The sequence below is a fragment of the Pelophylax lessonae genome, assembly GCF_965119305.1.
Source record: "Pelophylax lessonae genome assembly, chromosome: 7".
NCBI classification, from domain to species: domain Eukaryota; kingdom Metazoa; phylum Chordata; class Amphibia; order Anura; family Ranidae; genus Pelophylax; species Pelophylax lessonae.
In genome coordinates, this window is record NC_138774.1 from 152,036,205 (window position 1) to 152,050,303 (window position 14,099).

Genomic DNA, 14,099 nt, shown 5'->3' on the forward strand with positions numbered 1-14,099 from the left:
ATAGATACTAATTATAATTGGCTCCATGGAAATATAATCCCCCTCTCTCGTAGTACACCTGCACTGGTAATTCGGTATTCCTAGTGTATTTTATGAGTGCGCTAACCTGTGTGTTGGGGAGGCAGCACTTAAACTCTAAGAACTAGAGAATGCAATAAATGGGAATAAAATAAGCATGCTCTCCAGAAATTTGTGCAAGTGACAAAAAAGAAAATGTTATATGAGATATAGCAAGGTGTAAACAATTTAAATCCACCAAGGACAAAACTGCTATCACAAAAGCTGTGTTTGGTGACAATTAGTGTAACAACACCCCATAAAGTGTAGATATCCCACACTAAGAAGAAACAAATGGCAAAAGCTTTCCACAAAGTTTGCACAAATAGGGAAAGAAAGTCCTTTCGGACACAAGTCCATTGGTTTCTTCAAATTAAATTTCCCGTGAAGAGTGAATGTGTCCAAAACACTTGTATTTTCACCCAAGGACAGGATGGGGCATGCACTGTGGATGGCTCCTTACCAAAAAGATAACAATAATTGGCAGTCAAGATGAATCGACAGCCTGTATCCTCACAGTGTATCGTCCCCTCCTTTCCATATACACCACGTGCTTGTGAAGAAAATATAGTGAATGGCTCCTTACCAGAAATTACATATATATTAGACTTGAAACATGTGTATATATGTTGCCTGCGATGTAGTTCCCATAGTAACTCCAGAAGGGCAGTATGGAAGGTCAGTCTTCTCCTTTGCTCCACCACCAATTCGGTATTCTTACCTGTGCATGAACAGCCAGAATAGAGAAAGGACTGGTATGCAGTACATGGACACTTTTTTGGGGTATCTCAAAGTTTATTTAAAGATATCCTAAAATTTATCTAAACCCAAATAACTACACCCAATATGTTGTTGCATGTTACATATACAAAAAACAGATGGATATTTCATTTGTAGTGGGATGTGATGTGTCTGTTTTCCAGTTATAACCAAGGGTGGGGATGTCCAAAATAAAGCCCAAGCTGGGTCAGGCTATCTGATCATAGTGGGTAATCATAATGACACATTTAAAGACATAGATAAACATATTGTGCTGTTTTTTTCTGAAGGCTAATTTTACACTTAAAATGATGTGCACATATTCACGGATCAAATCCATATGTATACTGATCACAAACTGCTCAGTGCTTCCAGAAGCACTAAGAACAGGGGTTAAACCAGAGCAGGAGGAGTGTCTCATTTTAGGCACTAGGACCTGGAAGCAGACACCCACACTGGTAGGAATCCCTTGGCTGGGAGCTCAGATAACAAAGGCAGATTGGAAATAGTCGTCATTCCAACAGCATCCTCAGCTTGTACCAGTGGCAGCACGGTGAGTAGCTGCTTTCCAGTAATGCATGTGTTTGCCTATTCATTCTGAATTCAGTGCTAGTTGCCATTCTACATAAAGGATAGTGTAGGGAATTATGTAGAATAATCTATATGTTTACTGAAACACTTTTCCCCCCCTAAAATACAATCCGATTTTTTTTTCTTTTACTCTGAGCATATTATTTCTAGTAATATTTAATAATTATAGTACTGATTGCAGCTATGTGCAAAAACCACCAATAGTAGTAGGTTTTAAGAAATGGAATTTGAACCTTGTACTACAATTATTGGGATGTAGAATTTTATTAGAGGAGTGGTCCAGGGGGAGGGGGGGAGGGGGTTGTCTGCTGTGTCACATAGGTGACAGACAGTAAGTTGATTGCTGTGCTGCTTATCTCATACTGCGTGGTTGTTACGGTAACGGAAAGGGAAATGGAAATCAGTACCTATATCATGTATTTTTAGTCCTTTTAATTTTTACTTAACAAGGCGTTGTATGCTGTCCAGTGATATTTGATAAATCAGAATGGCAATATGATATTTTCTGAAGCAATATGTAATGTAAAGTCCTGCATCGATAACAGATATAACAAGAAAATGATAATGGCTTAGGAAAGTAAGAAACAAAGATTTATGCTTAGTTATCATATTAAAGAAAGGAAATTTAAATTGTGAGCAGGTAGCGCATTTTTTTTCCTAGAAATTTTAATTTATTCAGACAATGAGCAGGGCATCATGTGAATAGGTGTGCCTCCATTTCTTAATGCTGCTACATAGTATTGTAATAATACATCCCCTGGTGCAGTACAGCCAGAGGTGAAGAATGCTATGCTCATACATATACATATTAAACATGCAGAATGTAGAAAAATGGGAGAGGCCAATAGTCATGTAGTTAACACCTTCATTCCAGTTCCTATGCACAATGGTGCCGCTGTGCCGTAGAATATATATTACCAGCTTTTCCTTCTCCACCCATTCTCTGCAGCATGATGTCTAGGATGGATAGTGGAGTTATAGAACCTTGGAACAATACACAGGGCTGATTTAAAGCCATTCGATAAAAGGGATCATTTTAGAGCAGGTATTTCCATCCTGACTAGCCACTGTTGTTGTGTTAGACTCTCTAGCACAAATAAGTCATTTTTTGAAATTGGCTAGCTAATAACACAGAGGATTTTTTTTTTTTTTTTGGTGCTGTGGGTGGGAAACTGAACATGTGGACGATGGTTGGCTTGTCTAGTTTTTGATCAATAATCCTTTGTTGCTCGCTGTCACGTACTGATTGCAAATTTTATAGTTATGCATTTTGTGGGTGATTCTAGTTTACATGCCATCCACAAGGGTACTCAGAATACATACATTTTCTTGAAATATATTTTTTTGCACAAATGTGTTTAGTTACACTTAAACTTATCATTTTGTCATTTTGATAAAACATTTATCCTTTTCATGAGATAACATAGCTGGTTAGATTCTGATTTAAACTGGATTTCCTTAATCTGCTTATTTGAAAACTGGGAGGAGGGCCAGATACTTAAAAGTTTGTTCATCCCCAACCACAGATTATAACAGCGTAAGTATAAGGCCATTATGGACTAAGGTTCAATTACTTGCAAATTTGGGTAATTTTTTCATAAACACGTTCACCGCCCCACTTACAAAGTATATAGTTACTTTAGGGTGAAGGTATCACAACTTGTATATATACAATGGCCAGTTTATTAGGTACACCTGTCTATGACCCATATAGATGTGTATATGGTCAATTGCATTACTGAGGTATGTGGTAGCATTTAAATAATAATTATCTGGCATTAGGGGCTTAAATGAATCACTTTTATTGGTCAAATTAGATGGGCTTATTGGTTGAGCTAGATGGATTTTATTGGTTGAATTAATTTGACTCTATTGAACTTGATGGACTTTTGTATTTTATTAACCTGGCTAACTATGTAATATGTGCTGAGAAAACATTCCCCAAACCATTACACTACCACCAGCTGCCTGAACTGCTCACACAAGACAGGATGTATCCATGGTTACATGCTGTGTATACCATATTCTGATCTTGCCATCTGCATGTTGCAGTAGAAATTGAGATTGATCAGACCAGGCAACATTTTTCCAGTCTTCTATTACTCAGTTTTGTTGACCATGTGCCCTCTGTAGCTGCAATTTCATCTTCATGCCTAACCTGGTATGGTTTTCGGCTTTCATGATTCCATGTGTTGTGTGTTTTTTAATGTCTTCCAGTAGACTATTATAGAGAAGAGTGGTTATTTGAGTAACTGGGGGATTTCTATGAGCTTGGACATGTCTGACCATTCTTTTCTGACCTTCTCATTAACAGTGTTTTCACCCCAGAACGGCCTCTTACTGGATGTTTTTTGTTTTTTTTATTGTTTTTTTTTAGAGGTTTTTTGTTAAAGGTTTTTCTTTTCACCATTTTCTCAAAGCTCTAGGGACTATAGTGTGCAAAAAAACCACATTGACAGTTTCTGAGAAACTGCAACCACCAGGTCTGACATCAACAATCCCTAAACAAAGTTTCTTGATCATGCATCTGATTCATAATTTGGCTATTTGTGTTAATATGCAGGTTTATCTTACAAAGTAGATAAGAGTGATTTCTAAATGCCAGATTACAAGACGGATTGTTCAATTTAGCAGTTGATGATTAGTCTGAAAAATTTGCGAAATGGCAACTATTTTATTGAAATGTATGGGAAAATATTGGCAGATTATCTCATCCTAAAGAGAGATAGTGGCCATTATGTTTCATTATCTTTCTTTTAGTGTCCTCTCACCATCAAAGCTTATTGTGTTTTCTATTAGAATTGATTTACTAATTTATCTTATTATTTTTCTTAATTATAGAAATAGCCAGGCACATTTAATATATGGTGGTACAGTTTAGAAGCAGAAAAAAGTCAAAGGGCTTTATGTAGCAATGTTTTTTTTTTTTTTTGAAGAGGGAGTTATTTCCCCACATCTGTCAATGGTGTTCAAGCTTTCAGGGAGCTCTGATCCTGATTAGTGGCTGTGAACAAGTATTCCTAATTGTAAATTGACACATGTTGATACACAAGACGTTTTGTTATTATTTGCTCTTTTTTGTTTCAAAGTTCAGTGATTAGGTATGACTATCTAAACAAAAGCCACCTATACATCCCATACCCTAGTACTCACACCATACTGTATGTCTGAGATCCATTGTCATAGAGATAGATTAAAGAAGAATGGGACCCTTAGCAAAGTTGTGGCTTAGCCCCACATCCCTTCAAATGACATTGATAAGGATTGCGATAAGCACAGAGAAGACACCCCATTTAAATTGTCTGTACTGGCATGGTTGGCCCCATCAGATACCAACTGCCTACAAATGCATCCTCTTTTTTGAAGTGATCAGCAGGTACACAGCTTTGATCAGTTTTGTTATCTGGATTACTTGAGTATGAAGGTTGCAATTTAGCCCCCTGAACATCCACTGGGCCCTACAGCTCTACCTAGGTTGACTTGTGGATGATTTGGCTCTATTCATAGAGTTCTCTGTATCAGCTATATGTCAACCATGGTTTTGCTGACCTTAACAGTTCAAAGATGTTTTAAGGCTTCTGTTTCATCACATCTCTCAAGAATGCTCTTTTTTTTAAAGTATTAAATTCATGATTAACTCATGGTTCCACCAGAAGTCACAAACTTCTGGGTCTCAAGGTGGTGGGCAAAGTACAGAAAGTCACATTAGGAATAAGCTAATTCCAGGCTAGGAGCAAATGTCTGATAGAGTTTTTCAGCTGAATTTTAAAATAGGTGTTTTTATGTGTTAACATATTGTGTGAAAATATTTTTTTCAATGAAAACCTTTTCCATAGGTCATTTTAAATATCCACATTAGTATGAGGCAAGGATCAGTATTTTTCTCTTCTGAAATTAGTCGTGTACTTAAATTTTTACATTGTCATGGTAAGATTAGACTGGTCCTTTAATCCTATTTGAACATCCCTCACACGACGTCTGTGTTGCCAGCTTTGCCTTCGGTTAAACTACTGGCAGAGTCTGCCATGTGATAATTGCCTTTCTTGTTGCATCCCTCAACCATGGTAACTGATTCTTTTGTGTGGGCTCAGGCTGCGGCAGAATCAAATAGATGACATCATGCCACATGTTCGAGGATTGTCTTTTATTTTTAGGAAATGTGGCGGCTCGAGTACGAATAAAACAGATTCATGTAGTTGAGTCATGGGAAATGCTGAAAAATACTTTAGCTAAAAGCACATTTATAGATAAATCTCAAAATGCAGTGAAGGCTTGGGAAAAATGAAAGAGCAATGAGCTGTGAGGCCTGCAGTTACACCCCTGTTATACCTAACAGGACTGGCATAACATGACAGGGTGTTCACATCAGCTGAGTTTCGCCTCTTCGGGTTCCCTATAAGTTAGCAGCACCTGATCTTTTTCTATATTATCAACAGACAATGCCCATACCTGTAACAGTTACATTTTGTGTGACAGTAATGTAATGTTTTTTATATATATATATATATAAATATATATATATATTATAACATTTTAATTATTCCTGTATTTGTTTAACCTGATGACACAGACATTTGGCATGCATATTACATTCCCAGCAGTTTACACATGCTGTCAGCTGTCAGTGAAATGATAAAGAAGTGGGTGTGCCATCCTCAAATCCATCACGTGTTGTCTAGTCTAAACAAGGCCTGTCCATGACATAGATGCCACCTGTCCCCAATTTCCAGGCTCATTCTCAGGTTTTAATCATGGATTTATTACAGATCCAATCATTAATCAAACTTACAACGAATCCATTTTTAAATGTATTCTTATTATGCTTGTAATTTAACAATTAGAAAATATTTACAAAGGAACATTTTAAACTAAAAAATTGTAGTGTGCAACTGTTCTAAGCATTTTGACTAGGTTCACACCTAAGCGTCTCCTCGGGCTGTGTTTGCTCAGTGACGGCAAAGCATTCATTAGTAATGGTTTCTGCACCTTTTTTAAAACACAACTGGAGGGAAACACCATGCAATTCCCACAACTGAAAACATGCTGTGTTTTCAGATGCGTGAGGTGCCATTAAGGATGAATGGCAGCCCCACGCATCTGCAAAGCAGCAGTGTGGTTTGGTTGCGGGTGCAGGAACAGGTGGTATTTGCACCCTGTCACGCACCTGCAACCACCTGAACACCTGTAAACTTAGCCTTCAAGAAACTAGATGATGAAGCATTTCAGTCTATTGCTGAAATATAGTTTGAAATGCTGATAATTGTGATACAGTTGATCACTAGAAATTGCCCGCCATGCCTACCTCCAAAGTTTTTGCCAATCATATAACATTTTGTTAACCACTTTAATACAGGGAACTTTCACACCTTTCCTGCCCAGGTCAATTTTCAGCTTTCAGCACTGTTGCATTTTGAATGAAAAATTGTTTTTTTTTTTTTAATTAATCAATGAAAATTTTTTGAAAAAAAACGTCTTTTTCTTCTTTCTTTTTCTTTATTTTGCAAATAAATCATCTTTCTTCAAAAAATGTAGGTAAAAATATATTCTGCTGTATTTTTTGGGTGAAAATAACCCAAATCAGTGAATATTATTTGGCCTGTAGGAAAGTTATAGAGTCCAAAAACTATAGTATATAACTCAAAATCGATCAAATCTGATGTTCTGACTTCTTGAGACCTGAAAAAGCCAGGACAGTACAAATATCCCCCAAATGACCCCTTTTTGGAAAGTAGACAGTCCAACGTACAGTGGGTACGGAAAGTATTCAGACCCCCTTAAATTTTTCACTCTTTGTTATATTGCAGCCATTTGCTAAAATCATTTAAGTTCATTATTCTTCCTCATGAATGTACACATAGCACCCCATACTGACAGAAAAACACAGAATTGTTGACATTGTTGCAGATTTATTAAAAAAGAAAAACTGAAATATCACATGGTCCTAAGTATTCAGACCCTTTGCTGTGACACTCATATATTTAACTCAGGTGCTTTCCATTTCTTCTGATCATCCTTGAGATGGTTCTACACCTTCATTTGAGTCCAGCTGTGTTTGATTATACTGATTGGACTTGATTAGGAAAGCCACACACCTGTCTATATAAGACCTTCCAGATCACAATGCATGTCAGAGCAAATGAGAATCATGAGGTCAAAGGAACTGCCTGAAGAGCTCAGAGACAGAATTGTGGCAAGGCACAGATCTGGCCAAGGTTACAAAAAGATTTCTGCTGCACTTAAGGTTCCTAAGAGCACAGTGACCTCCATAATCCTCAAATGGAAGATGTTTGGGATGGCCAGAACCCTTCCTAGAGCTGGCCATCCGGCCAAACTGAGCTATCGGGGGAGAAGAGCCTTGGTGAGAGAGGTAAAGAAGAACGCAAAGATCACTGTGGCTGAGCTCCAGAGATGCAGTCAGGAGATGGGAGAAAGTTGTAGAAAGTCAACCATCACTGCAGCCCTCCACCAGTCGGGGCTTTATGGCAGAGTGGCCCGACGGAAGCCTCTCCTCAGTGTAAGACACATGAAAGCCCGCATGGAGTTTGCTAAAAAACACCTGAAGGACTCCAAGATGGTGAGAAATAAGATTCTCTGGTCTGATGAGACCAAAATAGAACTTTTTGGCCTTAATTCTAAGCGGTATGTGTGGAGAAAACCAGGCACTGCTCATCACCTGTCCAATACAGTCCCAACAGTGAAGCATGGTGGTGGCAGCATCATGCTGTGGGGCTGTTTTTCAGCTGCAGGGACAGGACGACTGGTTGCAATCGAGGGAAAGATGAATGCGGCCAAGTACAGGGATATCCTGGACAAAAACCTTCTCCAGTGTGCTCTTGTCCTCAGACTGGGCCGAAGGTTTACCTTCCAACAAGACAATGACCCTAAGCACACAGCTAAAATAACGAAGGAGTGGCTTCACAACAACTCCGTGACTGTTCTTGAATGGCCCAGCCAGAGCCCTGACTTAAACCCAATTGAGCATCTCTGGAGAGACCTAAAAATGGCTGTCCACCAACGTTTACCATCCAACCTGACAGAACTGGAGAGGATCTGCAAGGAGGAATGGCAAAGGATCCCCAAATCCAGGTGTGAAAGACTTGTTGCATCTTTCCCAAAAAGACTCCTGGCTGTATTAGATCAAAAGGGGGCTTCTACTAAATACTGAGCAAAGGGTCTGAATACTTAGGACCATGTGATATTTCAGTTTTTCTTTTTTAATAAATCTGCAACAATGTCAACAATGTGTGTTTTTCTGTCAGTATGGGGTGCTATGTGTACATTCATGAGGAAGAAGAATGAACTTAAATGATTTTAGCAAATGGCTGCAATATAACAAAGAGTGAAACATTTAAGGGGGTCTGAATACTTTCCGTACCCACTGTATTTAGTAAGAGGCATGGGGCGTTTTTAACACTTTTAATTTTTTGTCCACTTTTTGAGAAATTAAAGAATGTAAAAAAAAGGTTTTTTTTTCCCCACTTTTTTTTTTACATAGTGTCACCAGTGCAGTACAGCATTATCATATAACGGATGGGGTGGTATTCAGGGACATTGACTAGTAACATTAAAAAATATATATATATAATTGTATTTTACATGTTTAAAATGTTTTTCTTTTTTTATTACATTTCTTTTTATGATTTTTTTTAACACACTGTGACCAGAGCAACACAGTATTACCATAGTAACACTGTACTACTCTGGGAAAGCGATTTTTTTTTTGTTTATACCAGTGAATTTTACTGCTATAAGCAACCAGTTTTACTGAATAAAACTGATTAATTCAGTGTGTTTTGTTGTGATTAGCTGTTATTGATCACAGCTAATCACATGGTACAGATGAGCTGTGATTGGCTGGTCACTGTGAGCAATCACAACTAACATGAATGGAATCCATTCATTGTCTACAATTGTCAAGTGATCTGCAGTGATTGGTCACAGTGATCACATGGTACTGGTATCAGGCTGGTACACCGATCAGCCATTGAATGTGTCCAGTGGAAGCAAGCAACGATCCGGAAGCAATATTGTCCCTTATTTTGCTATAGGCTGGGCAGAAAGTGGTTAAAGTGGTTGTAAACCCACTCCAAGTGACTAGTCGCAGGTGATACACAGAGATGAAAAATCCTCCTACATATGTTGTACCCATTTTTCTGAGTGAGGGAAGGGACACATCCCCCTCTACACACTGATATAGGGAAATATACAGAGCTGAGTCTGTCAGTCACCTACTGTGTGCTGGAGGGGGTCGGGCTATGTCCCAGGAGGCTGTTGTGTACCCTTAGAGTCTTATCAATGATTCATACAGATAGCAGAGGAGAGATCAGAGAGGAACCTCACTTGGTGCTTTGGATTGAGGCATGTACACACTATGGAAGGATGTAATTTGTTCATTTTTCAGAACTGAGGTTTACAGCCGCTATAAGGCTGCCCTGACAGTCGTAGTGAACTTGATGCAACCTTTTCTCCTACATTGTTCGGTGAAAGGATTTGTTCATTTTCATAGCAGAAATGAAGGTGATTATTATAAGATGTCAGAGATATTTCACTATGGTGTAATATTTCTGGAGGTATTTCTTATATATATGCTTGCTTGTTAAAGGATACCTGTACTAAGAAGTTTTCTGCCCTTTATGACCCTTTTCTGCTGATTTGCTTTCTCTGATTTTAGTGCACCATGCAGCAAGTGAAGTCAGAACTTCTAATCTGCATACTAATTTCAGGTCACTGACAAGTATTGGAACCATTACTTCAGCATAACAGTCAGACAGCAAAATCCATAATACTGTAAGTCTCCCATGTGTAGCTAGGATATGTGTCCATTTTATTTAAAGGGAGAAAAAGAACTGCAGGCAGCTATACAAACCTTTTGTTTAAGTAGACTAAACTAGACAAAGTCACCTTCGCTTGAATAAACTAAGCGCATTCATCTTCAAGGTTCATATACCCTCTTGGCTTTGTATGGGCTCAGGTGTTATGGCTGCTTTTTGCCTCAATTAGCAATCTCAGCATTTAGGGCATGCCTCAATTCAGTCACTTTCCAGTATCAATTATTTACCATCTATGAGCAACATGAGAATGTGCTGGTAACAAGTGAAAGAAATTATTAATGTTACAAGGGGATTGCCCTGTTTGTTAGTTTCTCTAGATGAGACATGGAAGTAACATTGTCTTCTCTGCATGATTGCCTTTTCCAGGTCTCAAGAGGCACTAAGACATGGAGCTTGAATTTGGACACTTTGACGAGCGGGATAAGACTTCGAGGAATGCAAAAACATCTCGGATGAATGGATTGCCCAGTCCTACACACAGTGCTCACTGCAGTTTTTACAGAACCCGTACCTTGCAGGCCCTCTCTAATGAAAAGAAAGCCAAAAAAGTACGGTTCTATCGTAACGGCGATCGATACTTCAAGGGGATAGTATACGCTGTCTCTCCTGACCGCTTTCGAAGTTTTGACGCTTTGTTGGCTGACTTGACCAGGTCTCTCTCTGATAATATTAACTTGCCCCAAGGTGTTCGCTACATCTACACCATTGATGGAACAATCAAGATTACCAGCATGGATGAACTAGAGGAAGGTAGGGTATTATCTTTTAGCTTTCACTCTCATATTTAAATATATACAGTACCTATTTTTACAGCAGCTGGTTTTACAAGATTTGAAAACATTACTATAAAAAATAAGAGGTCACTTTAATTTATTGTCAAATGGCAGACTCATTTTACAGTTGACACTTATCAGAAGCTTGTTACTTGGATTAGTTCCCCTAGCACCAATCAGAGGAAGAATTACATGTATGAATTAAACTCAGCATGTGGGGATTTTATTTCAGACAAGTAAAGAATTACATTTCATCATTCAAAACCAAGTTCTTCATTTGCATTATGTTCTTTTTACAAACTGTACTTGTACATCAACTCCTCTCTAGAGACCTGCAGTATACTACCCTTTGATGCACACTGATACACTGTGCTGAGCATGACATCTTTTCAGACACAATAAATAGTCCCAGTGGTAGATCTGTTATTTCTGTTACATCTTTCACAACATTATTTTAGTCTAGTAATCTCCAGTCGTCAAATAAAATAATGTGGTCCCATGGTAAGAACTTCTTCATCTCTAGAGAAATCACTGCTACAATCTTTATTATAGCACTCAGTAATTTACAGTGTAATATAACAACATCTTCTCTTTATTTGGTTGCAGTTAACTTTTAATAAAGTCTAGAAAAAAGTATACATATATATATATATATATATATATATATATATATAGGGTAAATACTAAAATTATTTTTATGTAGTGCATTCTCAAGTCTACTTGAACCCAAGTAAAAAAAATTGTAACATATAGCAACTAATGCCTCGTACACGCGCATCGATAGTTGGCCGTGAATTTTCGGCCAACGTCCGATCAGCCGATTTTCGGCTTGTTAGTATGATGCTTTCGACAACCGACTCCGACTTTTCGGCCGAACAAAATCTGGTGTGCAGGCTATAAAATTTTTGTTGATTTTCTGTCAGTCAGTACAGATTTCGGCAGACAAAAATCTGATGAGCAAGACTGGACATGCTCAGAGAAGAAAAAACACACGGAAAGTAAACCAGCACATGACATCACTTCTGAAGTTGGTTTTTGTTGGCCGAGAAAATTTGTGTGCAGTCTAGAGCACATTTCATCCAACACAACAACACTGGACAAAAGACGGCCGATCGGTTGGCCGATAATCATTGCATGTGTACAAGGCATTACTGGTCCTTAGATATGGTAGCTGCATTCATTTTCTCTTCTTCAGGGTTAAAATATTTACCTCCCATTTTTTTCTTTACAATTAACAAACATGTCATACTTACCTGCTCTGCTCAGAGCAGCCTGGATCCTCCTCTTCACGATTCCCTCGCCAACGCTCTTGGCCCCTCCCTCCTGTTGAGTGCCGCCACAGAAAGCAGTTTGTTATGGGGGCACCTGAGCCAAGCTCTGTGTGTCCATTCAGACAAGAGGTGTTTCAGCCCTGTCCTCTCTCTCTCTCCTCATTGGCTAACTGACTTTGATTGAAAGCAGTGGGAACCAATGGCGCCCCTGCTGTGTCTCAGCCAATCGGGAGGGAGAGTACCGGATGCCCGAGGCACTCGTGCACATCAGTGGATTGAGATGGGGCTCAGGTAAGTATTAGGGGGACTTAAGGGGTCTGCTGCACACTGAAGGCTTTTTTATCCTAATGCATAGAATGCATTAAGATAAAAACCTTCTGCCTTTAGAACCACTTTAAATGTGGGTTAATCCTGTCAGTGTCTTTTTTAACTTTCTGTAAATTAAACTAAAATCTCAAACAATGTTGTCAGCTCTTTCGGTGATCTTTGGTGAACTAAAAAACCCTTGCTACATATGTAATGGATTTGAGGAGTAGGAATTTGTAGTCCAAATCAGAAGAGCAGCCTATGGTGACAATGCTGCAAAGATGCAGTACAGTTATTGAGTGTTGTCACTCTAGGACAGGAAGTGTTAATGGTAGGATAACCAGGTAAAAAAGCCTGTAAAAATAACAAAAGCAGTCACCACATCAGAGTACTAGTTAACTAAAATATATAATTTTTTGTTTTGGGGTTAAGGTGTGCTCTGAGAGTGAAGCAACATTTTTATTTCTTTTTAGATGGTTCTATTAAATTAGTTTTATAATAGTTCTGCCAGTATGCTGTTAGACATTTGGAAAAACACTGCAAATAATACAATAGAACAGTGCTTGTACATGGGAATCCCCAAAGTCCTGACAAATGTCATTTTAGTTACCAACTGCAACACTGCTAGTGTCCAAGTTAGAGTGAAATTCCAGGTCTAACTCTATCTAATCCTAAAAATGCTCCCTCCTTCGTTCTAACGCCTATGCTGACTAAGCTGTGTATAAAAGATGTATATACATACCAATTTTCAGGCCTCTCTGGTCCAATCACATGACCTCCCCTATGTAAGCCAGCATCAGCTGAAGGGGAGAGAGGAAAGAGCACTCGACAATGACTGGTAAAGCCTGGAATGATGGTGTCATCCATGGGCTCCTATGGCCCATCCATTGTTGGTGCTTCCTCCTCTCCCCTGCAGCCGCCACTGGCTGACACAAGGATGATTGGAGCAGCCTGAAAATACATAAATACTGTACAGCGTATATACATCTTTCTTACGCAGGTTAGTCAGCATATGTGTTAGAAGGTGAGCGGGTACAGTTTTAAGATTAGTTAGATTTATCCTAGAATTTCATTTTAAGAGAACCATATGGTTAAATGTTAAAGTTTATATAAACCCAAGGACACAATGGAATACATTGCTGTTTACCAGTATTTGCATGTAGTGGCTGCATTCATTTTCATTTTCAGCATTTTTTAACTTTATTTTCACCTGGTGATTGGTGAGTTATTAATATTGTGGATTTATATAGTGCCAACAGTTTGCACAGCTCTTTACGATATAAAGTGAGACAGTTCAGTTACAATACAATACAAGAGGGTTAGGAGGGCTCTGCTCAGAAGAGCTTACAATCTAAAATGATGGAGCAAGTGATACAAAAGGTATTAACTGTGAGGGATGAGCTGATGATTTGTTAGGTGGAGGCAGGATAGGCTTCCCTGAATTTATGTGTTTTCAGGGATTGATTAAAGGTGGACAGAGTAAGACCTAGCCAGACAGATTGAGGTAGAAG

The 14,099-nt window shown here is 38.6% G+C and overlaps 1 protein-coding gene across 2 annotated transcripts in view; it reads left to right on the top strand.

Annotated features, from left to right (window-relative positions):
* The first annotated feature begins 1,298 nt into the window (after positions 1 to 1,298).
* Positions 1,299 to 14,099, top strand: part of DCX (doublecortin) — a 175,790-nt gene continuing 162,989 nt past the window's right edge. For both annotated transcript variants that reach the window (XM_082264393.1, XM_082264394.1), the window contains exons 1-2: positions 1,299 to 1,369; positions 10,605 to 10,988. In XM_082264393.1, coding sequence (XP_082120519.1) covers positions 10,625 to 10,988 — 364 coding nt within the window. In that variant the 5' untranslated portion in view covers positions 1,299 to 1,369; positions 10,605 to 10,624. The remainder of the gene's footprint in view (positions 1,370 to 10,604; positions 10,989 to 14,099) is intronic.